The 13,983-nt window shown below is 50.0% G+C and overlaps 2 protein-coding genes across 8 annotated transcripts in view; both read right to left on the bottom strand.

The window, feature by feature from the left end:
- The window catches only part of cdkl1 (cyclin dependent kinase like 1 (CDC2 related kinase)), a 32,371-nt gene extending 27,394 nt beyond the window's left edge, over positions 1-4,977 (bottom strand). For 2 of the 3 annotated variants that reach the window (XM_031829308.1, XM_031829309.1), the window contains exons 1-2: positions 4,832-4,977; positions 3,527-3,806 (exon numbers count right to left, since the gene is read on the bottom strand). In XM_031829308.1, coding sequence (XP_031685168.1) covers positions 3,527-3,694 — 168 coding nt within the window. In that variant the 5' untranslated portion in view covers positions 3,695-3,806; positions 4,832-4,977. The remainder of the gene's footprint in view (positions 1-3,526; positions 3,807-4,831) is intronic. The other variant, XM_031829310.1, reaches the window with a different exon arrangement.
- A 6,222-nt stretch (positions 4,978-11,199) lies between these two features.
- The window catches only part of map4k5 (mitogen-activated protein kinase kinase kinase kinase 5), a 99,323-nt gene continuing 96,539 nt past the window's right edge, over positions 11,200-13,983 (bottom strand). For all 5 annotated transcript variants that reach the window (XM_031829302.1, XM_031829304.1, XM_031829305.1 and 2 more), the window contains one exon: positions 11,200-12,058. In XM_031829302.1, coding sequence (XP_031685162.1) covers positions 11,971-12,058 — 88 coding nt within the window. In that variant the 3' untranslated portion in view covers positions 11,200-11,970. The remainder of the gene's footprint in view (positions 12,059-13,983) is intronic.

The following is a 13,983-nucleotide window of genomic DNA, read 5'->3' as shown; positions in this document are numbered from 1 at the left end:
ACGTGCCAGGTCTCGACGGGCGCTCCGTCTTTTACCAAATAGGGCTATCTTCTGTATACCACCCCTACATTCTCACAACACAACTGATTGGCTCAAAAGCATTAAGGATAGAAATTCCATAAATTAACTTTTAACAAGGCACGTTAACCAGTTAATTGAAATGCATTCCACGTGACTACCTCATGAAGCTGGTTGAGAGAATACCAAGCTGTCATCAAGGCAAAGGGTGGCTACACTGAAGAATCTCAAATATATTTCGATTTCACATTTTTTGGGTTACTACATGACTCCATATTGTGTTATTTCATAGTGTTGATGTCTTCACTATTATTCTACAGTGTAGAAAACAGTACAAATAAAGAAAAGCCTTGAATAAGTAGGTGTGTCCAAACTTTTGACTGGTACTGTATATACGGAACAAAAATATAAACACAACATGTAACAATTTTCAAAGTTCACATAAGGAAATCAGTCAATTGACATAAATTCATTAAGCCCTAATCTGTGGATTTCACATGACTGTGCAGGGGCGCAGCCATGGGTGGGTCTGGGAGGGCATAGGCCCACCCACTGGGGAGCCAGGCCCAGCCAATCAGAATGAGTTTTTCCCACAAAAGGGCTTTATTACAGACAGAAATGGCTGGTCTCAGACGATGTGGAGGTCCTGGGCTGGCATGGTTACACGTCGTCCGCGGTTGTGAAGCTTGTTGAACGTACTGACAAATTCTCTAAAACGACGCTTATGGTAGAGAATTTAACATTCAATTATCTGGCAGCAGCTCTAATGAACATTCCTGCAGTCAGCATGCCAATTGGCCTCTCCCTCAAAACTTAAGATCTCTGTGGCATTTTATTTTGACAAAACTGTACATTTTAGAGGGGCATTTTATTGTCCCCAGCACAAGGTGCACATGTGTAATGATCATGCTGTTTAATCAGCTTATTAATATGCCACACCTGTCAGGTGGATGGATTTTCTTGGCAATTGAGAAATGCTCACTAACAGGAATTTAAACAAATTTGTCCACAAAATGAGAGAAATAAGCTTTTTGTGCATTATGGAACATTTCTGGGATCTTTTATTTCAGCTCATGAAACATGGGAACAATTATATGCAATTAGTTTGTTGTAGAGCACATCTGGCTGATTGAAAGGTAAATAATTAATTCTACATACTAATGGGAAAGGAATGTTTATTCTGGATAAGCTGAGTCTAACACAAGCCAGATGTCAGGGTTGTTGTTAGTGAATCTAAGATGCACAACAACAGTCAAATATCACACAGAAAAATATTCAGCAACCAGTTGTTAAACTAAAATGACACTAAACATTTTCCCCCAACTAGTGTCAAAAACATACCCAGGACTGTATGTTAATCGGGGCGGCAGGGTAGCCTAGTGGTTAGAGCGTTGTACTAGTAACCGCAAGGTTGCAAGTTCAAACCCCCGAGCTGACAAGGTACACATCTGTCGTTCTGCCCCTGAACAGGCAGTTAACCCCACTGTTCCCAGGCCGTCATTGAAAATAAGAATTTGTTCTTAACTGACTTGCCTGGTTAAATAAAGGTAAAATAAAAACTGCATGTCCATTGGCTGCTATCCTCTGTATTCAACAGAAAGCTCTTAAAACAAGGGGCAGTAACAAAGACAGAATCCCCTCCCACTTGTTTCCAATGACGTACAACGGGGATACAACAAGGCAGGGAAAAGAAGAGTCTTCATTCACCTTCCTCTGCCTCGCTGCATGTATCTTGTCCTGCACAACAGTGAAGTCTACAGGGGGTTAATAAGGAGGGCTCAAGGCTGGGTGGTTTTAATAAAGATAGCTCAAGGCTAAGGGGTTTTAATAAAGAGGGCTCAAGGCTGAGTGGTTTTAATAAAGAGGGCTCAAGGCTGAGTGGTTTTAATAAAGAGGGCTCAAGGCTGAGGGGTTTTAATAAAGAGGGCTCAAGGCTGAGTGGTTTTATTAAAGATGGCTCAAGGCTGAGCGGTTTTAATAAAGAGGGCTCAAGGCTGAGGGGTTTTAATAAAGAGGGCTCAAGGCTGAGTGATTTTAATAAAGAGGGCTCAAGGCTGAGTGGTTTTAATAAAGAGGGCTCAAGGCTGAGTGGTTTTAATAAAGAAGGCTCAAGGCTGGGTGGTTTTAATAAAGAGGGCTCAAGGCTGAGTGGTTTTAATAAAGAGGGCTCAAGGCTGAGTGGTTTTAATAAAGAGGGCTCAAGGCTGGGTGGTTTTAATAAAGAGGGCTCAAGGCTGGGTGGTTTTAATAAAGATGGCTCAAGGCTGGGTGGTTTTAATAAAGATAGCTCAAGGCTAAGGGGTTTTAATAAAGAGGGCTCAAGGCTGAGTGGTTTTAATAAAGAGGGCTCAAGGCTGAGGGGTTTTAATAAAGAGGGCTCAAGGCTGAGTGGTTTTATTAAAGATGGCTCAAGGCTGAGCGGTTTTAATAAAGAGGGCTCAAGGCTGAGGGGTTTTAATAAAGAGGGCTCAAGGCTGAGTGATTTTAATAAAGAGGGCTCAAGGCTGAGTGGTTTTAATAAAGAGGGCTCAAGGCTGAGTGGTTTTAATAAAGAGGGCTCAAGGCTGGGTGGTTTTAATAAAGATAGCTCAAGGCTGGGTGGTTTTAATAAAGAGGGCTCAAGGCTGGGTGGTTTTAATAAAGATAGCTCAAGGCTAAGGGGTTTTAATAAAGAGGGCTCAAGGCTGAGTGGTTTTAATAAAGAGGGCTCAAGGCTGAGGGGTTTTAATAAAGAGGGCTCAAGGCTGAGTGGTTTTATTAAAGATGGCTCAAGGCTGAGCGGTTTTAATAAAGAGGGCTCAAGGCTGAGGGGTTTTAATAAAGAGGGCTCAAGGCTGAGTGATTTTAATAAAGAGGGCTCAAGGCTGAGTGGTTTTAATAAAGAGGGCTCAAGGCTGAGTGGTTTTAATAAAGAAGGCTCAAGGCTGGGTGGTTTTAATAAAGAGGGCTCAAGGCTGAGTGGTTTTAATAAAGAGGGCTCAAGGCTGAGTGGTTTTAATAAAGAGGGCTCAAGGCTGGGTGGTTTTAATAAAGATGGCTCAAGGCTGGGTGGTTTTAATAAAGAGGGCTCAAGGCGGAGTGGTTTTAATAAAGATGGCTCAAGGCTAAGGGTTTTTAATAAAGAGGGCTCAAGGCTGAGTGGTTTTAATAAAGAGGGCTCAAGGCTGGGTGGTTTTAATAAAGAGGGCTCAAGGCTGGGTGGTTTAATAAAGAGGGCTCAAGGCTGAGTGGTTTTAATAAAGATGGCTCAAGGCTGAGTGGTTTTAATAAAGAGGGCTCAAGGCTGAGTGGTTTTAATAAAGAGGGCTCAAGGCTGAGTGGTTTTAATAAAGAGGGCTCAAGGCTGAGTGGTTTTAATAAAGAGGGCTCAAGGCTGGGTGGTTTTAATAAAGATGGCTCAAGGCTGGGTGGTTTTAATAAAGAGGGCTCAAGGCTGGGTGGTTTTAATAAAGAGGGCTCAAGGCTGAGGGGTTTTAATAAAGAGGGCTCAAGGCTGGGTGGTATTTACCTTCAGCATCCTAATCTCTCTCAGAGCGATCCTCTTAATGACGGGATCGTCTTCAGACTCCACAAACTTCTTGATGGCAACGATCTGTCCCGTGTCCCTGTTCCTGCACTTGAACACCACACCGTAGGACCCCTCCCCGATCTTCCCCATCTTCTCATACTTCTCCATGGTGATGTCTGAGGACTGACTGGAGCGGTAGTAGAGCAGTCGACCAGGTCCAGCAGATTTACACTTGTTTTGGTTCAAGAAATGCCGTATGGGATGGCCCTTGACTTGAGATCTTAAAAGCAAACCAGTACATGTGAGAAGTTTTCGATTTTAAAGAACAATACAAATTTGTATTTATATTTTAAAATCAGGTTTTCCTTGGGAATTAAATACTGATACATTCGTTTTATTTTCTCGTGTTATTACATTTCTCACTCAAATGTTTGTATCCTGACACTAACTTAACTGTAGAGCTGAATGAATGCATTTTCATTCTTGTGTAGGGATGCCAAAGAAAATTATATTCTATAATACCGTGTGTGTCCCCACATGTCCCAAAAACATGTCAAAGAGAATGGGACCAGGCATGAAAAAGTCGAGATGTGAGAGCTCTGGCAAGAGAAACTGTTGCGTTGCCTAAACGTGTCTAGCCTACAAGTTATTGTTGTCAACAGTGTCAAAAAAAAGCAACTTAAGACTGGTATGGAGGTCGTAAAAACAAAACTGGACCCCCCCCTCTAGAAAAAAACAATGACAGACTGAACCGTAGTCTTGTTTTCACCTGCTGAAAACAGAACATTACCTACCGTACTGTATATTAAACACGTGTGTGCTTTTAATAATGGCTAAACGGATCACAAAACGATCAGATCACGTGTATAGGAGCCCCAAACATAAACCTAAAATCTAATTCTAGTTAAAGATTCATTTATTCGCTTGTGGAAACCTTACACCTACCTTTGGACAGTTCGATTGCGTAACGAAAACATTTGCATTGCAAAGTATATAAAGGTCTTCCAAGGTAAACCGGGGAAGAAAACAACTGTGTTTTCAACTTCTGTAAAGGCAATACAAATCAAAGTCCTTCACTATACAACCGTCTACTCGGCTAGATCACCACCTATTAAAACACATTCACTCAAATAATTGTGTCATAAAGCCAACACATTAATAAAAGCGAAAAAGACGATCACGCCATAAAAATATAGAGTACTCAAAATTAAATTGCATGTTTACAAAACAAGTTATAAATTTCAACACTACATACATTTATTATGAGCCAATATGGTTATTGGTCATATTCAAAGCTATACTTACGTCCTGGTGTACAGTATTGCCAAATAAGAAACTCAGAGCGGAGAGAACGCCTGGCATACATCGACTGAGGAGAAAATGAGATGGACACGTTGTTGGAACTGTAGGTCGAGCTGCTCTCTCTCTCTCTCAGAAGGCTTTCGCTTTCAGCCTGGTCCCCATAGGAACAGACTCCACCCCCTCTTCAGCCTGGTCCCCTTAGGACCAGACTCCACCCCCTCACACACAGCCTTTTCAACCTGGTCCCCATAGGAACAGACTCCACCCCCTCACACACCGCCTTTTCAGCCTGGTCCACATAGAAACAGACTCCACCCAACTCACACACCGCCTTTTCAAGCTGGTCCCCGTAGGAACAGACTCCACCCCCTCACACACCGCCTTTTCAGCCTGATCCCCATAGGAACTGACTCCACCCCCTCTTCAGCCTGGTCCCCATAGGAACAGACTCCACCAACTCACACACCGCCTTTTCAGCCTGGTCCCCATAGGAACTGACTCCACCCCCTCTTCAGCCTGGTCCCCATAGGAACAGACTCCACCCCCTCTTCAGCCTGGTCCCCATAGGAACAGACTCCACCCCCTCACACACCCCCTCTTCAGCCTGGTCCCCTTAGGACCAGACTCCACCTCCTCACACACAGCCTTTTCATCCTGGTCCCCATAGGAACAGACTCCACCCCCTCTTCAGCCTGGTCCCCATAGGTAGACTCCACCCCCTCACACACCCCCTCTTCAGCCTGGTCCCCTTAGGACCAGACTCCACCTCCTCACACACAGCCTTTTCATCCTGGTCCCCATAGGAACAGACTCCACCCCCTCACACACCGCCTTTTCAACCTGGTCCCCATAGGAACAGACTCCACCCCCTCACACACCGCCTTTTCAGCCTGGTCCACATAGAAACAGACTCCACCCAACTCACACACCGCCTTTTCAAGCTGGTCCACGTAGGAACAGACTCCACCCCCTCACACACCGCCTTTTCAGCCTGATCCCCATAGGAACTGACTCCACCCCCTCTTCAGCCTGGTCCCCATAGGAACAGACTCCACCCCCTCTTCAGCCTGGTCCCCATAGGAACAGACTCCACCCCCTCACACACCCCCTCTTCAGCCTGGTCCCCTTAGGACCAGACTCCACCTCCTCACACACAGCCTTTTCATCCTGGTCCCCATAGGAACAGACTCCACCCCCTCTTCAGCCTGGTCCCCATAGGTAGACTCCACCCCCTCACACACCCCCTCTTCAGCCTGGTCCCCTTAGGACCAGACTCCACCTCCTCACACACAGCCTTTTCATCCTGGTCCCCATAGGAACAGACTCCACCCCCTCACACACCGCCTTTTCAACCTGGTCCCCATAGGAACAGACTCCACCCCCTCACACACCGCCTTTTCAGCCTGGTCCACATAGAAACAGACTCCACCCAACTCACACACCGCCTTTTCAAGCTGGTCCACGTAGGAACAGACTCCACCCCCTCACACACCGCCTTTTCAGCCTGATCCCCATAGGAACTGACTCCACCCCCTCTTCAGCCTGGTCCCCATAGGAACAGACTCCACCCCCTCTTCAGCCTGGTCCCCATAGGAACAGACTCCACCCCCCTCACGCACCGCCTTTTCAGACTCCACCCCCTCTTCAGCCTGGTCCCCATAGGAACAGACTGCACCCCCTCACACACCGCCTTTTCAGCCTGATCCCCATAGGAACTGACTCCACCCCCTCTTCAGCCTGGTCCCCATAGGAACAGACTCCACCCCCTCTTCAGCCTGGTCCCCATAGGAACAGACTCCACCCCCTCACGCACCGCCTTTTCAGACTCCACCCCCTCTTCAGCCTGGTCCCCATAGGAACAGACTGCACCCCCTCACACACCGCCTTTTCAGCCTGGTCCCCATAGGAACAGACTCCACCCCCCTTAAAGCGTATTTCCTGCAATTCTACACATTTTGTCAGATGGTGATTTTTGCAGTTCTAAAGCAAATTTGATTGCAATTCTATACATTTTGCCATGTCTAATGTGTATTCATGTGATATGAGTGACTCAAACATGACAAAATCTATGGGCAAAAAAAAAAAATGCGAAAAAAAACAACGTTTTTTGATATGGGCCAGTTGATCTGTACATTTCTGACAAGGTAGCAGCGAAGGTATGCATTGACTGACGTGACGAACTGATGACGCAAAACCCAATATAGAAGACGACCCCACCGTGCCAGAGAGCTGTCCTGGACTCTATTCACTGACGGGCCGTAGAACAAATCACTTGTGACCTGGCGATAGGTGCCCTGTGCATAAACAGTGTGCCAATGCTCTGTAATGATCTGCTATTGTTTCCCCCCCCACCCCCGCGCGCAGATGCATTAGCTTTCAAATGAAATGTGTAGCATGCTTTCACTTAACGCAAGACCCTCCAACTACAAGATAATTCAGAACTGGCCCTTATTATCATCTGTCTGACAGTGACATCATTCGTCCTATTTTTTTTGCGTCAGTAAATACCAGACAGGGACTGCTCCAGTTTCTAACTCTTGTTCCACGGAGGCCAATTAGCGCTGCGGTACAACACGGCAGTGGAATGACAGACTGAACCGTAGTCTTATTCGTTACGGAAAACAACCCCCCCCCCCCCCCTCAACAGTACTGTATCAATTCTTTCCATACAGATAGTCTTCCCTGTTCCCAGGTCTGTTTGTATTGTATCCCCTTGACAAGGACCATAAGAGTTAGCGAGACAAATATAGGAGTTGACACACGCCACAGCAGCCTGTTTACTCGCAGTTAGCAAGTAGAATGACAGCAGATGTGTATCGTTAATAACTTCATTTTATTTTATTTTATTACAATAACTGCATACATTAAAACTGTTGAAGGGAAGACCAATGATGTTGCAAAGAAAACAAAAATGCATTTCCCTTGTTTTGTCATTTTAAATAAAAATTTAAAATTAAAAAATAAAAATGTACAAAAGTGCTTCTTCCATGGTGCAAAAATACTGAATAAAGTCATAGTTTAAAAGGAAAAAAAGAAAAGAGGAATAAAACATATTTCAACTTTCTAAAAACGCTACCAAGCGGGAGGGAGGAAGAGAGGTGGATTATGGGAACGTCCCAAATGGAACCCTGGTCCCATTTTTAGTGCACTATATTTAACCAGAGCTCTTATGGGCCCCTGATCAAAAGTAGTGCACTAAATAGGGAATAGGGGGCTATTTGGGAAGAGTCCTACACCAGACGGTCATAAAAACAACGACAACAACCCATCGATACAGATTAATATTTAAAACGGTTAGGATGAACACCTCAAGAACATTTAAAATAATATACAACTTCCAAAAAAATCAAATGTAACTAATCCCTCACAAAGCCGGTCAATCCAACATGCCCTAATATTGCTTAGATATCAATAAATAATGTTTAAATTACCCACATCAAACAAAATATATGGACTTTCTATCTGAACCAGTCTATATTAGTTCAACTAGAGCAGAAAAGGCTTAGCGCGTCGGCAACTAGCTCTGGTCCAAGGCGTTACGACGGCTCGCTAATAACACTGAGAAGGCTCAGCGTTTACAAGCCGCCCTAAAGCTTATCGTCAACCAGACCTGTGACAGTCAGTTGCTTGGTTACAAAGGACTTTTTTTGATACACACAAAGAAACTCCCATTTATTCACTCCCTACCAGACCTAAATGTCTGAATTATTATGGCACTTGTTTTCAGTAACACCTCTAGATAGTTTATTTTTCCTATTTCAGTTGATTTGTTATCCATGTGGAAGAAGCTACAGGGTGAGGGTGGGAGAGGAGCCTGCAGGGTGGGAGAGGCGGCTGCAGGGTGAGGGTGGGAGAGGAGGCTGCAGGGTGAGAGTGGGAGAGGAGGCTGCAGGGTGAGAGTGGGAGAGGAGGCTGCAGGGTGAGAGTGGGAGAGGAGGCTGCAGGGTGAGAGTGGGAGAGGAGGCTGCAGGGTGAGGGTGGGAGTGCAGGGTGAGGGTGGGAGAGGAGGCTGCAGGGTGAGGGTGGGAGAGGAGGCTGCAGGCTGAGAGTGGGAGAGGAGGCTGCAGGCTGAGAGTGGGAGAGGAGGCTGCAGGGTGAGAGGAGGCTGCAGGGTGAGAGTGGGAGAGGAGGCTGCAGGGTGAGAGGAGGCTGCAGGGTGAGAGTGGGAGAGGAGGCTGCAGGGTGAGAGGAGGCTGCAGGGTGAGAGTGGGAGAGGAGGCTGCAGGGTGTGAGGAGGCTGCGGGGTGAGAGTGGGAGAGGTGGTTGCGGGGTGAGCGTACGAGAGGAGGCTGCAGAGTGAGAGTGTGAGAGGAGGCTGCGGGGTGAGGGTGGGAGAGGAGGATACGGGGTGAGTGCAGGGTGAGGGTGGGAGAGGAGGCTACAGGGTGAGAGTGGGAGAGGAGGCTACAGGGTGAGGGTGGGAGAGGAGGCTGCAGGGTGAGAGGAGGCTGCAGGGTGAGAGTGGGAGAGGAGGCTGCAGGGTGAGAGGAGGCTGCAGGGTGAGAGTGGCAGAGGAGACTGCAGGGTGTGAGGAGGCTGCAGGGTGAGAGTGGGAGAGGAGGCTGCGGGGTGAGAGTGAGAGGAGGCTGTGGGGTGAGGGTGGGAGAGGAGGCTACGGGGTGAGAGTGGGAGTGCAGGGTGAGGGTGGGAGAGGAGGCTACAGGGTGAGAGTGGGAGAGGAGGCTACAGGGTGAGGGTGGGAGAGGAGGCTGCAGGGTGAGTGTGGGAGAGGAGGCTGCAGGGTGAGTGTGGGAGAGGAGGCTGCAGGGTGAGTGTGGGAGAGGAGGCTGCAGGGTGGGAGAGGAGGCTGCGGGGTGAGGGTGGGAGAGGAGGCTGCAGGGTAAGTGTGGGAGAGGAAGCTACAGGGTGAGAGTGGGAGAGGAAGCTACAGGGTGAGAGTGGGAGAGGAAGCTACAGGGTGAGGGTGGGAGAGGAAGCTACAGGGTGAGGGTGGGAGTGCAGGGTGAGGGTGGGAGAGGAGGCTACAGGGTGAGAGTGGGAGTGCAGGGTGAGGATGGGAGAGGAGGCTACAGGGTGAGAGTGGGAGTGCAGGGTGAGGGTGGGAGAGGAGGCTACAGGGTGAGAGTGGGAGTGCAGGGTGAGGGTGGGAGAGGAGGCTGCAGGGTGAGGGTGGGAGAGGAGGCTACGGGGTTAGAGTGGGAGAGGGGACTTACGGGGTGAGGGTGGGAGTGGCAGGGTGAGGGTGGGAGAGGAGGCTGCGGGTTGAGGGTGGGAGAGGAGGCTGCAGGGTGGGAGAGGAGGCTACGGGGTGAGGGTGGGAGTGCAGGGTGAGGGTGGGAGAGGAGGCTGCAGGGTGGGAGAGGAGGCTGCAGGGTGGGAGAGGAGGCTGCAGGGTGGAGAGGAGGCTGCAGGGTGGGAGAGGAGGCTGCAGGGTGGGAGAGGAGGCTGCAGGGTGGGAGAGGAGGCTGCAGGGTGAGGGGGTCTGTTGGTCTGAGCCTTTCCTGCACACATTCTGTTACTCCACAATCCAGTCCAGTGTCTGCAGCCCAAATTTCAGCCTGTTCCCTACATATCACACTACTTTACCCTATGGGTCCTGGTCAAATGAAGTGTGCTATATAGGGAATAGGGAAGGGGTTGGCAACCCTGGTCCTGGAGGGCTGCAGGCACTTCATGTTTTTGATTTAACCCACCTGGAAGACCAGGTGTGTTGAATTTAATAACCGAACTGATCAATTAACTCAATTGGTCATGTGTGGTGCCGAGTTGGAACTGAATCCTGCAGCAGGCCAGGAACAAGGTTGCCCTGGAATGAGGTGCTATATGGGACACACAGGGCTACAGAGGGAGGGAGAAGGGTGTGATGGGTTGTAGAGGAGGGAGGAGGTGGACAGGACTGTAGAGGGAGAAGGAGGAGGTGGACAGGACTGTAGAGGGAGAAGGAGGTGGTGGACAGCACTGTAGAGGGAGGAGGTGGAGGAGGACAGGACTGTAGAGGGAGGAGGAGGTGGTGGACAGGACTGTAGAGGGAGGAGGAGGTGGTGGACAGGACTGTAGAGGGAGGAGGAGGTGGACAGGACTGTAGAGGGAGGAGGAGGTGGTGGACAGGACTGTAGAGGGAGGAGGAGGTGGTGGACAGGACTGTAGAGGGAGGAGGTGGAGTAGGACAGGACTGTAGAGGGAGGAGGAGGACAGGACTATAGAGGGAGGAGGTGGTGGTGGACAGGACTGTAGAGGGAGGAGGAGGTGGTTGACAGGACTGTAGAGGGAGGAGGAGGACAGGACTATAGAGGGAGGAGGTGGTGGTGGACAGGACTGTAGAGGGAGGAGGAGGTGCTGCTTGCCTGCTCAGCATAAGGCCGTTGGAAGATCTGTGATGAGGAAGGAGGTAGTTTTGCTTAAAGCATCACAGTCCCCTTGTCTGACCTGTTGGTTGATGACCTGTTGTTTCTGTATTCACTAACTACTTCCTGGGTTTGGTGACACAGTTCAAACAAAGATTTTTTTTATCACTAAACCAAGATAGACCACAGCTTGTCGTTTCCAATGGGAACAAATGAGTCATAGTGGGCAGAGCCAAGCACGAGATAGCAGGAGCCTATTGGCGCCTTCTAGTATACATCTACATATTTCCGTTAGGGAACACCTAACTCTGTGAAATGTGCAATAACCCAATTCACCTTTGCACTCCTTGTAACAGCATGATAAAAAAAAAATTAAAAACACATTTGCAAAAGGGTAAAGTCTACAAAAATTAATCTGTTCCGTATCGTAACAGATTCTAGTTTTGGGAACAGAAAACTACTGTATTGTGATCAAATGTTTCATTGATGAGAAGATTTGCAGAATGTCGGTCAAAATCCATCTCGTTCCATCTTCTCCCATCGACCGCCTAGTGGACTTCCTCTCACTACCATATTTGGTAGTGTGTGAAAACGCTAACCCCGGATGCTTCACATTTCATCCATCCAATGAAATATCTGTCTCATTGTTCTCTCTGTGGTTGTACCATGAGTCCAGGCGGTATGAGAGCCTGCTGAGGGAAGTGGACTGCTGTGAGTTTATCCACTTCCTGCTAATTCTTCACCTAATCCAATGGGTCTGTAGGTGCCCCCCCCCCCCCCCTCCCTCTGTGTGGAGTCACTGGGTCAGAGCTAGGAGCTGGTAACACGGTTAAGGGGCTAGTAACTGTTCTCATGTCCGGCCAGGATGTAGAGGTTGCTGAGGGCTGTGGGGTTGTCAGTGGGCCGGCTCTCCAGAACCACCACCCTGTCAGAGAGAGAGAGAGATGTCAGTTAGCAGCAGCACATCAGGAACACATTAACACTACTGGAGGTTACAGCTGCCAACCAGGTCCCTTATCTGAAGACTGAAGAAAAACACACCGTATAGAACACAATTCATTGAATTTAATTTGTGGGTTTAGGGAGTAGCAGGCAGCTAGACAAGAGAGGACTGGCGACATTTCAAATGGCACTTTATGTTAATATGACACGAGAGATCATGAGTTGTTCAGGGTGGTGCCATCCTTCCAGCAGAGTGACAGACGAGATGAGGGGTGTCTCTGCCCACAGAGGGTACAGTCCAAGACCATAGTGTCTGATCTATCAGATGGAATTACAGAGGATCAGAGAGATACTCAAACCAGGCCGGCGTGCAGTGCCCAGGTGCCAGTCGGAATAAAACATGCAGGTTGGATGGGCAGAGGGCTGTCGCAGGGGAATCAGAATGGGCTGAGCCTAAAGCACCATGGGCACCCCTGACCTGGGAGGGGCCCCCCTGACCTGGGAGGGGCCCCCCTGACCTGGGAGGGGCCCCCCCTGACCTGGGAGGGGCCCCCCTGACCTGGGAGGGGCCCCCCTGACCTGGGAGGGGCCCCCCTGACCTGGGAGGGGCCCCCCTGACCTGGGAGGGGCCCCCCTGACCTGGGAGGGGGCCCCCCTGACCTGGGAGGGGCCCCCCTGACCTGGGAGGGGCCCCCCTGACCTGGGAGGGGCCCCCCTGACCTGGGAGGGGCCCCCCTGACCTGGGAGGGGCCCCCCTGACCTGGGAGGGGCCCCCCTGACCTGGGAGGGGCCCCCCTGACCTGGGAGGGGCCCCCCTGACCTGGGAGGGGCCCCCTCTGACCTGGGAGGGGCCCTCTGACCTGGGAGGGGCCCTCTGACCTGGGAGGGGCCCTCTGACCTGGGAGGGGCCCTCTGACCTGGGAGGGGCCCTCTGACCTGGGAGGGGCCCTCTGACCTGGGAGGGGCCCTCTGACCTGGGAGGGGCCCTCTGACCTGGGAGGGGCCCTCTGACCTGGGAGGGGCCCTCTGACCTGGGAGGGGCCCTCTGACCTGGGAGGGGCCCTCTGACCTGGGAGGGGCCCTCTGACCTGGGAGGGGCCCTCTGACCTGGGAGGGGCCCCGTGTCCTGGGAGAACCATCATTGCTAGTCGATCTTCCACCACAGGGTGGGAAATGTGTCTGAGCCAGGGAGTTAAATCACATTGAGTGGTTTCTATAGTTGAGGACTGGTGTGAAGGGCTAAGGGACTGCCCTGCCACACTGCCCACTCTGCAGCATGTAACCAACCAGAAGCTGCAATGTGAGTCACATAGAGAACATGGTTTAAAAGCCTCTCCTTGATAGCATTGAGATTACAATGAGGTATCCCACTCAGACTCAAAGTGGTTGAATGCTGAACGATCAAAGATTGTTGATTTATAAACAGGGTTGTGTGATCTGGGGCACATGCCTCGTCATAGCAACGGAAGCAGACATGGAGAGAGAGACTGAGTCACCAGAGCTGGGGACCTCTCCTCTATAGAGAGATCTGAAGAGGACTCAGTAAGAGAGAGAGAGAGAGTAAGAGTGAGAGAGTGAGAGTGAGAGTGAGAGAGAGAGAGAGAGAGACGGGGAGAGAGAGTGAGAGACAGAGAGAGAGAGAGTGAGAGACAGAGACAGAGAGAGAGTGAGAGACGGGGAGAGAGAGAGAGAGTGAGAGACGGGAGAGAGAGAGAGAGTGAGAGACGGGGAGAGAGAGAGAGAGTGAGAGACGGGGAGAGAGAGAGAGTGAGAGACGGGGAGAGAGAGAGAGGAGAGACGGGGAGAGAGAGAGAGAGAGAGACGGGGAGAGAGAGAGAGAGAGGACGGGGAGAGAGAGAGAGAGAGAGTGAGAGACGGGGAGAGAGAGAGAGAGAGTGAGAGACGGGA

This window comes from Oncorhynchus kisutch, linkage group LG7 (genome assembly GCF_002021735.2).
Source record: "Oncorhynchus kisutch isolate 150728-3 linkage group LG7, Okis_V2, whole genome shotgun sequence".
NCBI classification, from domain to species: Eukaryota; Metazoa; Chordata; class Actinopteri; order Salmoniformes; family Salmonidae; genus Oncorhynchus; species Oncorhynchus kisutch.
The sequence above is the reverse complement of the archived record's forward strand: the minus strand, read 5'-3'. Positions and strand labels throughout refer to the sequence as shown.